A 15,732-nucleotide genomic window follows, 5' to 3' on the forward strand; every position below is an offset into this window, starting at 1 on the left:
TGATATGTAGAAATATCTTCCATGCAAAAAGCCAATTGGCATTGCCATGTGTTTTTGTAACATTGTGTTGCAAAATAATATATGTAGGTTTACCTAACGGTTTCTAATGTTTACAATAAACTCAAACTCAATAAAAAAACAACAAAACAATCAGAGTTCAGACACCTTTTTAAAAGTGTGACTAATCCTCACCTCCTTGATCAAAATATTTATGGAATTCATTCCAGGCTTATAGAATGTGTTTTGCAACACACCCTTAAGTAACAGCTACTTAAGGTGGATCAAGATGAAGGCAGAAACAGCAGGCCACACCTAGTTTGGGATGTTATTACCAGCAACCTAAGATGAAAGCCATGTGGCAGGCCATCTTAAGACCCAGTAAATCTTGTTAAAACCTGTGAAACTATTTCAAAACTGCTTGGATGCTGAGAGCGATGCCCAATCAGTATACTGTTTCGATAAATACTTTACCTTTTTTGTGCTGACAGACCTCCTTAGTACTCTGCCATTGGGTCCTGTCACCCTGGTGTTACTGCTACTGCCAGAGGGCAGGGTACTGGCAGGCGGAGGGCTGGAGGGGGTGCTAAGGGCAGCAGGCCTCTTCTCTGCCAGGTTCCTTTGGGATGCCACGTTGTTGTTCTCCTTGAAGCTCAATGACCCTTTGTCCTGGTCATCTCCACTGTTCAGATCAATGTTTTGTCCGCTTTTGATTAGGTCAAGATAATCTTTGAGTAGTGACTGGGATGCAGGATCACTCAACCAGTTGAGGAAGAGCTCGTCAACCTTCATTTTAAGGACCGGTTGGAGGACTTGTGGTGACGGCATTTTGCCGAGTTTAAGTTATTGAGTTCGCTGATAATAGCACCTGTGTAAAAAATAAGATGACATGGCACTTCAATCTTGGGGCAGGGCAGTAAAACAATATATATCAATAAGTATTGCAGTTTCCATCACTAACGATATAACAAACATTGAATAAATACCAATAACTTGATTATGCATCGTGTATCACATCATTGATCTACCTGAGATTTGTAAAAAAGTTTGTAATTCTCTGCAGTTTAACAGCCTTTACCCAGGAGCGTTTTCTAAAAACATTAATCATAAAAGAAATAGCAATGAGACATTTATCGTGATGATTATCAATATCGACTGATATGAACGTTGTTATTGTGACACAATCTTTGGCGATTACCTCCAGCCCTGTTCAGGCTCATCCTGTATTTCTGCACAGGCGTGGAGCTGACTACGTTTCTAGAAATGCACAGACAGTTTCGATATGAACTAACACTCACGGTACGAGTCTGACACCAACACACCCACTGACACTATTGGATTTTAGCGCGAACCATCGATACCTTTAGCCCACAGGCAAGAGTGACCTAACTCAACAGCCATTCAACGTTAGCCCTCTTATTACAACACTGTCCGCAAACACAGCAGCTTAAAGATAGTAAACAAAGAGCTGGATCCACGTGAAGCTGCTTTAGAGTAGCCCGGGGTGGTTAGAGTTGGAGCAGCAGGCAACAACAACAACAACAGTGCGTTAGCTAGGATAGCATTAGCAAGCTAATGTTAGCCCACTGACTCAAACAAGCTACACACCTCGGAGTGAATGGAGGAAGTCGCCAGATGTGTTTATGTGACTCTACGTCGCTTCCTCCATGAGCGAGGTGGGGTCACACGGACTGTTCCCCGGCGAAAGAAGCAGGGAAGCGGGGTCTCCTCTCCGGTGTCTCCTCCCCGGTGCTCATGTCGCCGCTGGCCAACTTTTCACGATCACGTTCCCCTGGTAACCGCTGCGGTACTCACGCGAGATTTCCCGCGGGGGTGAGAGTTCATCACACCGGGAGCAGCAGCGCTTCCCCTCCCGGAGAAGAGCTGCCTTCAGCGGACACCTGTCACCGTGAAACTCCGCTGCTTTTACCCACTGTGGTGTATACATGTATTTACCCACTCAAATATTACTTCTACTTCTAATATACTACACTTTCCGTGAGTACACATCCCAGTAGAAGTAGTGAAAGAAGTATTCCGAGCGTTTAGATGTCACTGCTAGCAAGTAAGTATTATCAACAAAGTATTCTGTTGAACAAAATACTATCTTACACAAATACCCCAATCATGTTTAATTACTATTACCTTCTTCTATTGTATTGTTGATTTAACATGTAAGAAACCCATGTTGGTTGGTGGAGTTAAATGTACAAACTTAAATTAACTAATTAACTTAATATGCTATTAAAAGCTCACATGTATCATTATGAATACATGTACATAATACATTTGTAAATTATTACCATCAAATAAGGAAAGTAAAGTTAAAAGTGAAATAATTTCCTCTGAAATGATATGAAGTTGAATGTAACTAAAGTACTTAAGTACCCAATTACTCTATATTTCACCTATTCTTGTCCCAATAACTTCATCTTTCATTTCTTCATAAGACACCGGTGTAAAATGTAGAGCTGCAACAATTACTTCTGTATTACTACTTACAGAAATTACCCCATGTGGTGTAGTTACTATTGCCTCATTGTATTTTACTTGTGAGAAACCTATGTTGCTTGGTGGAGCTAATCAGCAGATTAGCAGATTAAAAAGTAGCATTTTATTGTCTGAAAAATAAAGACATTAAATGGTGAGTTAAAAAAACTACAACAAGTGAATTACCTCATAATTTGACTGTAGTACTCTATGTGTACTTAGTTACATTCCACATCTGCATATGCCAATAAGTGTCAGGACACACTGTAGAGCTGCAATGCTTCTACAATTAAGCAATCTATAAACACAAGATAATCCTTTTATTAATTGATTGGTTGTTATATCAAAAAAATTAATTTACAGGTAAAAAGCAGATAATCAAAAATAGAATAGAATAAAATAGAACTGTAAAGAAACAGTTTGACACAAAATAACAGCAGTGCAAAAAAATAAAGGCAGTCTGTACATCCACCTGTGATGTGCTTGTGGTTCTAGCCTCTCAAATGTGAGGATGAGGTGCATTTACTTCTCTGATATTATAATAAACGGAATAACTTTGAGTTTTGGACGGATAGAATGAAGACTATTACATTGGCCTGTTGGAAATTATAATGGTGATTATATGAGGAATTAATCTGAAGTTCATTAATGAAAATAATAATTTAGCTGGAGTCCTAATAAAATATATAATGTGATTGTTGAGGCTGATGCATACTTACCTTGTTTTACACAATTATATTTATACACAGTTTTCCCCATATATGATTACATGTTACAATACATCTGATTACCATCTTCATTGTTTTTAGTTAATTCATGATCGATTTTCCTCATGCAATGCACAATCCAGAGTCAAGCTGGTCATCTCTGCAGTACTCATTTCCAGGAAACCAGTCCCGCGTGTTCAATTTAGCCTCTTATGAACTTGATCCTGACTGTCTTTGCATGAATAACAATGATACATCTGTGCCTGATTCCACTCTCCTTTCTCTCCACATAGCAGCACTCTTAAAAGCAGCTGGGCCGAGCACCTGGTATGTATGGAGTTGGACATATTTATTGATTATTGTAGGGAGGAGTGGTCGGAGACGTCGAGGCTCCCTCGCTGCATCCCCAGCATAGAAAGCAAGCAACTCAAGGAAAGGTCAGTCTAAATAATTGGCACCATATTTGACACTCGGAGCAAAAACGAGGTGGATTGTTTTCATCAGGAAGGGACTTTCTAGCTCTGCATTTTATACCAGACCCAAACAGACTTCAACCACCAAAATATAAATTGAATGCATATTTAGGAGAAGAGGAAACACATTTTAGTTGCACCTGAGTGGTAAACATGTAGCATGAAAACTGCTGAGACAGATTTCATGATCACAGGGTCCAATGTGAATGGTATACTAACAAATCTACTTGGAATTATTTCCCCTTGAACAAACATTACTATGAAAAAGAAGTATATATTTCTGTGAATACAGTGCAGCAGGGTAATTATTACTTTCTACCAACTTTTTTTGTGTTTGGCAATAATGCATTATTATAGTTCTAAAAATATTTAGCAAAATTTTCTTTCAGTATTGTAAGTTTTTTTGTGTCACTTGTTATCTAATTATTTCTTGTATTATTTCTACTTTTTATTTTGTTTTTCATCAGCATAACTAACGAGATGTTACATGGTGGATGGTGTTTTTGAAGATAGTTCTGTAGCGAACAAAGAAAATTCTTCACAAAGACATCGCACAGTTGTAGACTGAATCCAAATTATTTACCTGACCACTTTATTGAAATGTTTCTTTGTGTTTTCAGCATGAAGGACATTAGGGACACCTATCGCTCCAAATTGCCGTCTCGTTAATAACCGCACCTCAAAGTGCCTGTAGCCTCGCTGTAAAGAGTAAATTAATGGCGGTTGCACGGTGGTGAACATTATTGACTGAGTTCTCCTGAGCTCTCCTGATTGCTTCCCTTGATAACGCCAGCAAATCAGATCTGAAACATTCAAAGTTGTCTGAGGCGCAGATTGTAATGAGAAACTATTTTGTTCTTTACAACAGCCAACGTAAAAAGGTCCTGAAACTTGAAACTTTGCAACTTTTCAAAGTGTAATTACAGTGTACAAATAGGATTTTTACCCAAAGCAATGTGCATGTTGTTTTCTCACGCCTTGAAGGACATTTCAAAGGTTTGGCCGAGGCTGAAACCACAGGGGGACAGCTGGTTAGCGTAGGAAAGTGTTAGTGAGGAGTTCATGTGTGCAGCTCTCCCTTACTGCTGTCAGCTATGTTATATGGGTGCTCTGTGAAGTGGGCGATAAGCAATCTGCTCTAATAAGGAGAGTGAATAAAGTTGAAAGTGTTGTGTTGTAGCTGTGCGCTATAGAGAGTTTTTTGGATGGTGCCATGTTCTATGCGCATAGTAGATTAGGCAATAGGCCATGGTTATTTTCAGGCTGAAGTTGGTTTCATATTGTGGAAGTTTAGGTAACTTTGTAAACTTTGTTTCTTATTAAATTTGACTTCCACATTAACATGTCAAATTTTGAATCAGACGGAGTGCAACCTGAAATACTTATCTACCTAATTTACTTTTATCTTTTGGTTTATTTACAAAAGTGATTTAAACATAGATGGTTTGTTTACTTCGTACACTGGCAGGTACCTTTCCATATGACAATTTTCTTTTTTACATTTTTACATTCAAACAAACTTTGATATGTATCTTGTTGTCATCTCGGATTCCTCTGCAAGGATTAATATTTTCATGTGAACCTGGGGATTCTGCTGTTGCTAAACTTAAACCTAGACTGAGCTAAAATTTAGTTTTTCATATAATAGATACTTTTATAATCCAAACTTCTGTTTAGATTTGACACAAAGATTAATGATGATAACAGTGTTTGAGCTCACTGTGTCAGAGACAAGACAAACCACCATCCTGTCTTTTCAGAATATTCTAAAATTACTCTCATAGTTTGCAGGTTTGCAGGTTTCCACAAACTCTGTAAAATACTGGGGGTTTTAGTCAAAATAAAATACTTAGAATGAGGATTGAAAATAGTTAGTGGGGTTTGAAAGTAACTTAATGTTAGTCTTTTCATAATGGCTATTCTATAAAGACCTTAGGGGGTGAGTATTTTTTTTAAAACTTTTGGTGTTGATTTATTCTTTACATTGAAAGACAGAGAGAAAGTAATAACTGAAATAAATATTTCTTGAGTCTAATTAGTTTAAGGTGCATTTATACCACTGCAATTTATCTGTACGTTAACTCTTCAAGCAACTCCCCCCATTAAAATACTTAATAATAACATTTTACCAGAAAGTTATATTGACTCGCTCATTTACTACTATTAATACAACATTACAATTTATAGGTAAAACTGACTGTATTTCTGTAATATATCTAGCCCTATTAGTATATTAATATCATACATAATAATACTTGTTGTAATTGTCCACATACAACACACCATTTCTTTTGTTTGTTTCTAAAAGACAAAGACAGAAACTTAGTAGACAAATAAACTAAGAATGTATTTGACATTTTATGGACATTTTCCTAATTGTAAACTGCAAAGTTACTATTCGTTATTATCTACCAGGGCATTCAAATTCCCCAATACAAAACTAATACAAAAAATTAAAATAATCTAACACTTTTACACCTTTCCATGTCTGTGAAAGATTGTTTTTAAGGCTGTCTTTGCTTTGTTGTTCAGCTCAGAGCGATAAACAACAAAACACTGGAAAAGAAAAATGATAACATCCTGTTAGCTGTTACAGGCTGCTTTAAACTCTCGGATATCAGTTGCATGTTATACACCTGAGGTACCAGAGCCGGAGATGTGGCCCTGAGATGTGGCTTTAAATTATTTCCCCACTGCCTAACTCAGCGTAAGCGCACACCGCTGAACAGAAAGAAGAGATTTGTCGATATTTCTCCTCTTTGTCTGATTTCCAATAATAGCCAGACATTGTTGAAGTACATAAACATAAAGCAGCGATTTTACAAGAATGTTGCTGGTCTTGCGATATTTTGGACCAGAAATCGCTTTGATCTTGGTCTTAAACATCCTCCGTTTGATATGGCTTTCAAATGAACTGTGGTATGAACCTCACTTTTCCGCCTCCCGAAATGGCATCGGGTAGTGACGAGCCTTCTCATAGCTCTTTCATGGCTACGTTGTAAACACGCTCCACTGTTTTCATTCCTTGAGAAAATCACAGACAGAGAATCAAACTGTCTTCAGTCAACATTTAGATTCTTAATACGCTGTGCGAAATGGTGCCGCAGAGGAGGAGACTTTTTTCATTAGACACTTCACTGAGGCTCTGAAGTTTGCTCCTTCCATCTGAGATGACTTTAAAGGAGAAACAATGCCTCTGCCTATTGGGGTCTTTGGAGATTTTCTCTCTCATCACATATTAATGAAAGAGGTGGCATATATGGAGTTGGAGAGCTTAGGCAGGAAAACCTGGTGGTGAGAACGCCTTCATGTTCACAGTTATATGACAGACTCATATATTGTGTATAAGTGACACGGTATATAATGTTTCTGAAGAAATCTTAACTTTATCAATGATGCGCTTTACAAAACCAGCACATTTTCCTCACTTTAGTCAGTACACAGGAAGGAAGAATGTGTAAGAGCTGCCTGCAGAGGGCACACTTCACCTGGGATGCTTCAGGGCTACACCTTTCCCACTTGCTCTCCCTGCACACACAGGCACATAAGCAATATTCACCTGAGGATAATCATCTTATATCACACACATGTACAGTTATTCAGATGCATGCTCTGTGCATCAATTCCCCACGTTTGCCTCCATTTCTACTTTAATGAGACAGGCCCATCAAGAGTGAGCGCAAGCTTTTTGATATCCTCATAGGATCATGGTGCACAGAAACATTAATGCTCATAATTCATAGCGAATCAAGAGAGATTTTTGTCGGAACAGAGGATGACACCAATTACCAGTTGTTTATTGTTCGCTATTGTTGTTTTTACTGCAGTCTAATCATATTTGGAGGTCGGCCACAACGCTACATCAGCTCCAAGTGGAAAAGCTCTTTTGAAGCCTTTCATTTCGTTGTGCCATATTAGCTGCACTGAGCAGCCCTCAGACAACTCGATGTCTGCGCTTTCAAGATAAAAAGAAACAAGCATTACATCACTTTGTAAATAACTTTGTGAGTTAAGGAAATTGCACGTAAATTAGTCACCTAAAAAAACCTACTATCCCATCAAGAAAAGTGCGTTTCATGTATTAATTTGCCTCGAGATAATCATCGTTTACATAATGACTTGAACATGGGAACAAGGTTTTGTGTTGGATTCTGGGCAAATGTTTTCGGCTGTTAATGTTTGGCCAGACAACGCTCTCCCTTTTTCTCTCCTGCCCCCTCCTATGGAATAGCAGATTCGTGGCATGAAAGCAAGAAAATCATGGAAATCAGTGAGGCCTTCATTATACCAAGGTCATTACAGCTGACTTTTATCCTCCTCTGTACGTATAGGAGGTAAGGGAATCCTATTCTCCATCACCCAAGGCCTCACCTTTGAACACACACACACACACACACACACACACACACACACACACACACACACACACACACACACACACACACACACACACACAAGCTTACACCAGGGCCAACGTAGCTCATACACACACACACACAGGCTCACACACACACACACACACACATAAACACACATCGGTCTCTCTTTCATTTGGCTTCCTTGAATTTCATCATTCATTTTTACATCACATTAGTGTGGTGTGTTAGTGGTTGCCGTGTCTGCATGTAGAGGATGGCTTTTACTTCAGGAAAAGACTGAATAATGTACGGGTAAAAGCAGGGAAAGGCTCGAAGGGAGTCGGCATCAGCACGGATGATTGCCTCCTTAAACCACATATATGAAACAGAGAACATGAAGTGAGATAAATAGATCAGGAGCTTCTTGTATTGTTTTTTTTTTTTTTTTTGCATCACCAGACTACAAGATAAACCAGAGTGTAGGTGAGTTGTTTCAGGGCAACCAACGATGACAGTTTCAGGATAAAAGCTCCTTGATTGAGATTCCGTTTTTATATACGGTAAAAAGCAGTGAAATTGTTGAATATAAAAGCTTTAATTTCCGTAGTTTTGTTATTACAGCCACAACAAAACAATCTGTAGATCAAGAAGATAATGTGAACAAAATGTGAGCTGACTGAACTGCCTTGCTGTTTTGTACCGGATTCCCAAAGCTACTCTTGGAACAATGAGAAGTATTAAAAGCACATTTTTTATCTTATTTTTCTTGTAAGAGCCTCAGCCGTGCACTGCGATGGGAAACAAATCAGTCAAGGTTACCATTTAAGATCTTTGCAGAGATGGGTTAGTATAATAATACTTTAAGTTGCTGTAATTAGGCCATTACTTTCAAAGTAACCCAATCCCACCATTCGGAACAAAAGAAAAAAAAACCTCTTGACATTTACAGTTAATATTTTTAATAAGCATCACATGACAGATGAGTCTTACTCAATAGTTCCTTCAAAAAAAAAGAAGAGAATAACTGTGATCTTGAGGGGAAAGAAAGTGTTCTCTTAATGTGAGCCAAAGATGGTTTCTTCTGTCTGTTTCAGCGGCTGTGTCTGATTTGAAACTCTCCATTGATCTGATACCACCAAGAACTGGCCTGCATATTAAACCGACGCTGGGATACAGCTCCTCGGAGACGGGTGGATTTTGTGTGTGTGTTTCAGTGTGCACGCTCATGGCTGCAGTTCAGGTTCAGGTTATTACAAAAATAGCAAGAAATTGTATTCAGAGTTAAATGCAGACCATTGATAGTCATAAAATATCTTTCAGAAGTCCAGTTCAGCGTCTGCCAACCTTCACTTCTGATCCTGGCATAGTTTAATCTTTAGGTTGAGCTGGGAATTTCTGTCCCAAATCCTTTGTCTGGTTCACCTGACACGATTTGTCTATTCTCCAAAATAAACAGACTCATTATTGTGCTCACTCTTGTCCAAGGCTCACAATCCGTCTCCCCTCTTTAGGTAATGGTGCTTCTTTGCGTTTCAGCATGTCCACGATGCATTAAACATATTTATAGCCAGAAAATATAATTTGCTCTGCATGGGCGCAGACAACAGGCCAGGAGATAACCTGTTCCATGCACGTGTGAGCACATAAACACACAAAATGTTCCCTTCGTCATTTGATTGAACCTTTTCACACATTGTGAAAACAATTCTCTTCAGTCCCACAGTTTTTTTAATGCCGGGGCATTTTATAAGCACTGAAAAGGATGCACACTTCTCAGATTAGGAGTGGCAGAAGTGCTCGAGAGGGAGTGGCAGAAAAGGATGAACATAAGGCACCTGATCGGACAGGATCAATGAAAAGCAATTAGATGATAAGTCTGTGGAGGCAGGCCAGCACGTGTGTGTGACTGCAGGGGCAGAGACCTTTACAGCAGCAAGGGGAAGGAGAGGGTAAACTAGAAAAATGTCGTATTCCCTTTTTTTTTTAGATCTTAAACAGGATAGAATTAGTTATTCACACACGAGATGAAGCAGTCTGTGATTGTATGCATGCGTGTACAGTATTTATGTGTGTTTGTCTTCTCGTGCTTCTGTCTCCTTGTGTGATTTGCGCGTGGCTTATGTGTTTTGCCTAACATCTATTGTCATAATGATGTGTGATTATTAAGGGAGCAGGGTTTTCACAGCAGGGAAAAAAGGGGCTGAGCCGACAACAGGTCGAGCCTCCCTTTGTGTCTTCGTTTGAACACTCAGCAAATACATATTCATGTTTCCAATGTGCACACATTTGTTTATAATCTTTGTTTATTTGGGTTGCATACATTAACCGAAACATTATATTTTTTGCGTTTCAGATGCAAACGGTGCTACGAGGTAATAGTGGAGAAAGGTTTCCAGTAAAAAAGAGGTGGACACAGTCTCCAGGAGCCAGTGCCTTGTTATTTCACATCCCAGGGAGAGGTTAAGCTCTTGCAGCAGGCTAGCTATTAAGCTAAACCAGGGTGCGTTGTGTTGTGTGTGGGTTGAAAAGACACAGCTCTGACCATTAGCCTTCCTCCTGTGCCTCATTCCACACATTTAAAGTGCATGAGAATTTTTTTTTCCTTCCAATTAATGCGTATAATTATGACACACAAGATATAATTCAGTGCTTAATCTAGGCTTTGTTAGTATATTGTGATATTTTCCTGTTACAACTAAAACCTCCCTCGCTTGTGGCCCTTAAAAACCAAGAGATGATCTAAAGACGCTGTACAGGTGACGATGAAGTGCTGTTTCCCCCTTTTACTGGGTTCATGAGTCTGCTCACTTTCAACACTAGATGGCTGTCTGTGCTGTGTATGCTTTGTATCAGCTAAAGTGCAGCCTCTTCATGCTGCTTGTTCTTGGCCCTGGAAATGCAAGGCTGAGTTTTTTTTGTTTTTTGTTAATAATGCTTTGAGACACTCAGGTTATGAAAACACACAGGTACACAGACATAGCACCCGACTTAATGTTTTGATGTTTGAATTTGCCAACTCTCGTCTTTTTTTGTGAAGTCATGAACAATGGGATTAAATATACTGTCAGGTGCAGCTACACACTCGCTGGGGTGAAAGTGCATTTGAGTAGATTTAAAAATAAACTCTATGCAATGTCAATTTGAATATATAGTCCACAAATCCGTTTTTTGTTTGTAGATCAGGAAAGACTTCAATTCAACTGACAGATTTCAAAACAAGTCAGAGACTATTTGTGTGGAAGAAAACACTGAACACATCATTTATCATTATCACAGTTATTGTGTAATTATTCTGACTACAGCAACGTTCCATTTCCATATTAGTAGACCCACAGTATTTTATATAGTAGGCCATTTGTACTTTCATTATATGTAGTTAATGCAACCACATAGAGCACTTGGTTCCAGTATTGACTTTGAAAATTGCCTTTCTTTTTCATCTTCAGAGGCCGTTCGTCTCTTTAGCCTTAAGCTCCTAAACCGCACAGCCGGCCAGTTCGCGGTGGCCTTTTATTATGATGTCAGCACTTTGCTTAAAGAGCATTCAATATCTCAAGAACTCTCGTCGGTGGAACATCAATAGAACGCAACAGACACGCGGTGGATGGCTATTCTCCTAAAAGCCGGACAGTTCATTTGCCCATTGATTTATTGGTAGCTGACAGTGTAATGGGATTAAGCAGCAGTGATTATCGCGAACAAACAGGTTGTTTGGTTTTTTTTTTCTGCATCTGAGAGTTTCAACACGGGTTGTGTAGAGGTAGGCGATCTGTAATGCATTCACACATTCATGTAGAGGAAGAAGAAGGAGAAAATGAGAAAGATTCTTAAGTGCAGGGTGTGTTGTCTAATTTCTAATTTGACCGTCCACTGAAGACAGAAGGTCCTGCGGCAAAAAAAACATGTAATATGTAAGAATAGGAAGGAAAGCAGAAAAAAAATCAAATAAAGAGAGCAGTGGACTCCAGGAGACGGCTGTTAGTCTCAGCCTGATGTGCAGGCCTATTAAAGGATGGGGATCTAGAAAAAAGACAGTTTTAGTATAATCACCCACATAAATCAGGGTGTGATTACTTCAGGAGCTGGAGTTACTGGGTGGTAACGTTGCTCCGCTCACTCGGTAACGTTATTAAGCATCTTAATAGTGAGTGACAGCTGGTAACAGAAACCTTCTGTAACCTCGATCCCCCCTTTAACAATCCAGAGAGCTGAAACAACTAGAGTAGCACTGAATAGAGCACATACCTCCGTCAAGGCCCAACAGTCCACTTACATTCAATCAAGCTGTACACAATTTCACACACTCTTAGATATCAGTTCGGTTTTTCATTAAGATCCATGAATTATTTCCGAGGGAAATTTTGATCACAGTATTAAACAAAGTGATCCCTCGCTTGATCCAGATCAACATTTAATGGGTTCTTCCCTCATTCCTTCTACCAAGTTTCATGTAAATTTGTTCAGTTGTTTTTGTGTAATCTTGCCTACAAAAAACAAACAAACAAATCAACCCACCAACCAACAAACAAACAGACAGGGTGAAAACAGGACGTCAACAAAGTCAGATTCAGTCAACGGGTGTTTTCCTGTTTTATCTTGATATTGTCACCATGGTGCCAAACTCTCAATCCTCTCAGAGATTGATGATTCAGTACTGAATGGCATGTTTGTGTACATGTGTGCAGTCACGCCTCCCCACCTCCATCTACTACAGCATCTCTGGCTCTGTAATTCATGCAAACCGAAATGAAAACCTTCTTAGCAATATGCAGATTTCTTTATGCAAAGCAGCATTACCTATGGTGCGCGTACGGCAGCTAATGCCTTTGATCAGCCTCTCTGACATTCTCTAACTACTGAGAAGAAAAGAACTTAAAAATTGTAAAGGCCCTTAATTGAAGTGAACATAAAAGAAGATACATGGTGTTAATTGGTATACGCTAAGAATAATCTAGGCCTTGGAGACCACTGTCCCTTACCGGCCCCCCTGCCAAAGTGTCAGGATTTACATCTTTAATTCAAGATTTCCCCACATTAATTACCTCGCAGGCAGTGAAATGCGAATCACTTCATTTTAAAGTATAATAAACATCCAAATAGTACCACCCCCCCTCCTCCCCATCCATGAATATCAATTTTTGTTAGTGTGCAAAAGCTCTCCTGTTCTGTTGTGCACGAAGTACCAGGTTTATGGATGTGGTCCAAACAGAGGTTTACAATAATGGAGATTTCTTGTGAGTATAATTAACGGGAACAACATTTGACAAAAGCCCAACTTTAATCTTAGTTTTCAGAAAAATATGGAGGGTTAAAGCTGAAGATAATACTCAAATAAAAACCACATTTCCAGGGTGTTATGAGCATAACACAATCTATTTACCAGATAAAACAACTAAATACCTTAACATGTGTGTGCGGGTGTGTATGTGAGTGCCTGCTTCTCAGAGAAGTAAAGCAATTTGAACACTGGACACCAGTGTGACCTTTGATTATGAGAGGAAGACAGCGGTGCTCATATATCCCAGGCCTCTTCATTCCCTCTCAACATAATGGATGACATTAATGAAAGAACCATTTGAATATCCATGGCACGCACACACACATGCACACACGCATGCAATCATGTCTCAAAGACTTCAGAGGACTTAACATTGACTTACGTTTATTCATTAATTTCTTGCAGTCTTACTTTAACCTTAAATAATAAGTGCTACTTACCTAACCCTTACTTTGACTTAAACTTGAAGCATGTCTTCCAAATAGAATTTAATGATTTACGTAGACTAGTCCTTATGTTAACACATTACGGTCGGTAATATATAGACCACACACACACACACACACACACACACACACACACACACACACACACACACACACACACACACACACACACACACCTACACACACACACACACACACACACACACACACACACACACACATAGTCATGTCTCCCTATTCACTAATTAATTTCCTGGAGACTTACTTCAACCAATGACCAATCCATTACCTAGTTCTTATCTTAACCTAAACTTAAAACAAGAGTATGAAATTCATAATTTTCCGTTAAGTAGACGCCTTGACTGTGTAAACACATTAAGTTTTCCATGACATGAGTAATACCAAGACCACCAACACACATACACACACATGCACATGCATGTACACATGTACACCCACATTGAAATGGTGACAGACAAATGACACTCTGATGGTAAGTGAAGCACTTTAAAGTCCCTAAATGCCTCCACCAGCAGCAGCACTTACACACACACTCTGTAACATCACAGTGGCTTCACTAATCTCCCTCTGTTGAAAACACATTTAATTCTGCACTGCCCCTGAAAACAACTGGCTAAATTGATGCCTTTATCCTGTGAGCAGGTTCATGTATGGATTTATTAACAGAAAATAGCAACATCTATTATGGCATATTGAGACCGTTTCAAGCACACCACAATGTGGTTAATATTATGCAGTGTATTAAACTACAATAAGAAATTTATGTAAACACAGTTCAAACGAGCTCTGCTCCTGTACACCTTAAAAAAATCCTCCTTTTTTGAAGTGGTTTTATTTTTGGGTTTTCATTGTAATTTATTGGCTCAAAGTGCACGGCACAGTGTTAAAGCTGATTTGATATGGAAACCTGCAGGGACATATTAATTAAAATAGCAATCTAATTAGCATTCCACTGTGACCTAAAAGTTGAATATTATTAGAGCTGCAACCGTCGGCTGTGATGAAAAGAGCTTACATGACAGTGAAATTGAAATTCAAAGAGCTGGAGATAATGTACACGCAGATCAAAAGAACAAACGGTGGGGAGAAAAATAACACACCAAGAAGTTTTACATTTCCTCACATGGGGGGAAACCAGGGTGTGTACACTCCTGCGCCCGCATATTGCACACACACAAACACGCACTAGGGTATGTGCAACTTAAGATTTTTTTTAAGTTGTTATGTGATGAAAGGCGAATCAACATAGACTAATAGTTGATGACGTCATTGATAAAACCATAAGAGAAGGGAATGCTTTGCAACAAGCGACAATCTGTTGTTATAAACTGACACCAGATAGCTCATTCCCATACGGTATAATCTGCAAAAACAAGTACAAACAACAACGAGGTGCAACTCAGCCACAACAATATCAATGGCTCCCATTTGAGTGTGGAAGTAGATAGACTGAAATGTTGGTATAACACTTGGCGAGGAAAAAAAAACTGTCATAGACCAGTACAGTCAATGTTTGCTTTGGAAACTATGAAGGTATATTCGCTGTAAAGAAACTGAGCACCTTTGACAACAGTATTTGTACCTGTAGAAAGGAATTTGTACTTCTAGAAAATAGTCACGTGTGTATCAGTGATTTTGAAGTCAAAGAGAAAATGAGAGTTGCACAGCTTCACAGGAACTATAGCTTCACATATTACAACATAAAGCAATAGAAGATCATTTTAAATCGATTAAGCTGGCAGACTAGTTTCATTCAGCTGACCAACCTGTTGCTTCAAGCAGCTCTCCATCATGTTGTAACATGCTGTTAAGGTGACTGGCAGCTCGACTAGACTGTCCCATTACAAAGGTTCCTCCAAATGAGGTCGACAAATGCAGAGCAACAAAGACCACCGGATGGATCCGTGATGACATAAACTGTAGTGTTAATGTTATTTTAATTCGGGCAATGTGAGGACAGAT

General features: G+C 39.1%; 1 protein-coding gene and 1 long non-coding RNA gene across 3 annotated transcripts in view; one reads left to right on the plus strand and one right to left on the minus strand.

The window, feature by feature from the left end:
• Window positions 1–13,888, minus strand: part of ppp2r3b (protein phosphatase 2, regulatory subunit B'', beta) — a 34,484-nt gene extending 20,596 nt beyond the window's left edge. The window contains exons 1-2 of one of the 2 annotated variants that reach the window (XM_034573432.1): window positions 1,606–1,791; window positions 472–865 (exon numbers count right to left, since the gene is read on the minus strand). In XM_034573432.1, the coding sequence (XP_034429323.1) occupies window positions 472–825 (354 nt within the window). In that variant the 5' untranslated portion in view covers window positions 826–865; window positions 1,606–1,791. Of the gene's footprint in view, window positions 1–471; window positions 866–1,605; window positions 1,792–13,850 lie in introns of those variants that run through there. The other variant, XM_034573433.1, reaches the window with a different exon arrangement.
• Window positions 3,494–15,732, plus strand: part of LOC117754541 — a 73,069-nt gene continuing 60,830 nt past the window's right edge. The window contains exon 1 of the long non-coding RNA XR_004612459.1: window positions 3,494–3,631. This is a non-coding gene — a long non-coding RNA (uncharacterized LOC117754541). The remainder of the gene's footprint in view (window positions 3,632–15,732) is intronic.

This window comes from Hippoglossus hippoglossus, chromosome 21, assembly GCF_009819705.1.
Source record: "Hippoglossus hippoglossus isolate fHipHip1 chromosome 21, fHipHip1.pri, whole genome shotgun sequence".
Taxonomy (NCBI): Eukaryota; Metazoa; Chordata; class Actinopteri; order Pleuronectiformes; family Pleuronectidae; genus Hippoglossus; species Hippoglossus hippoglossus.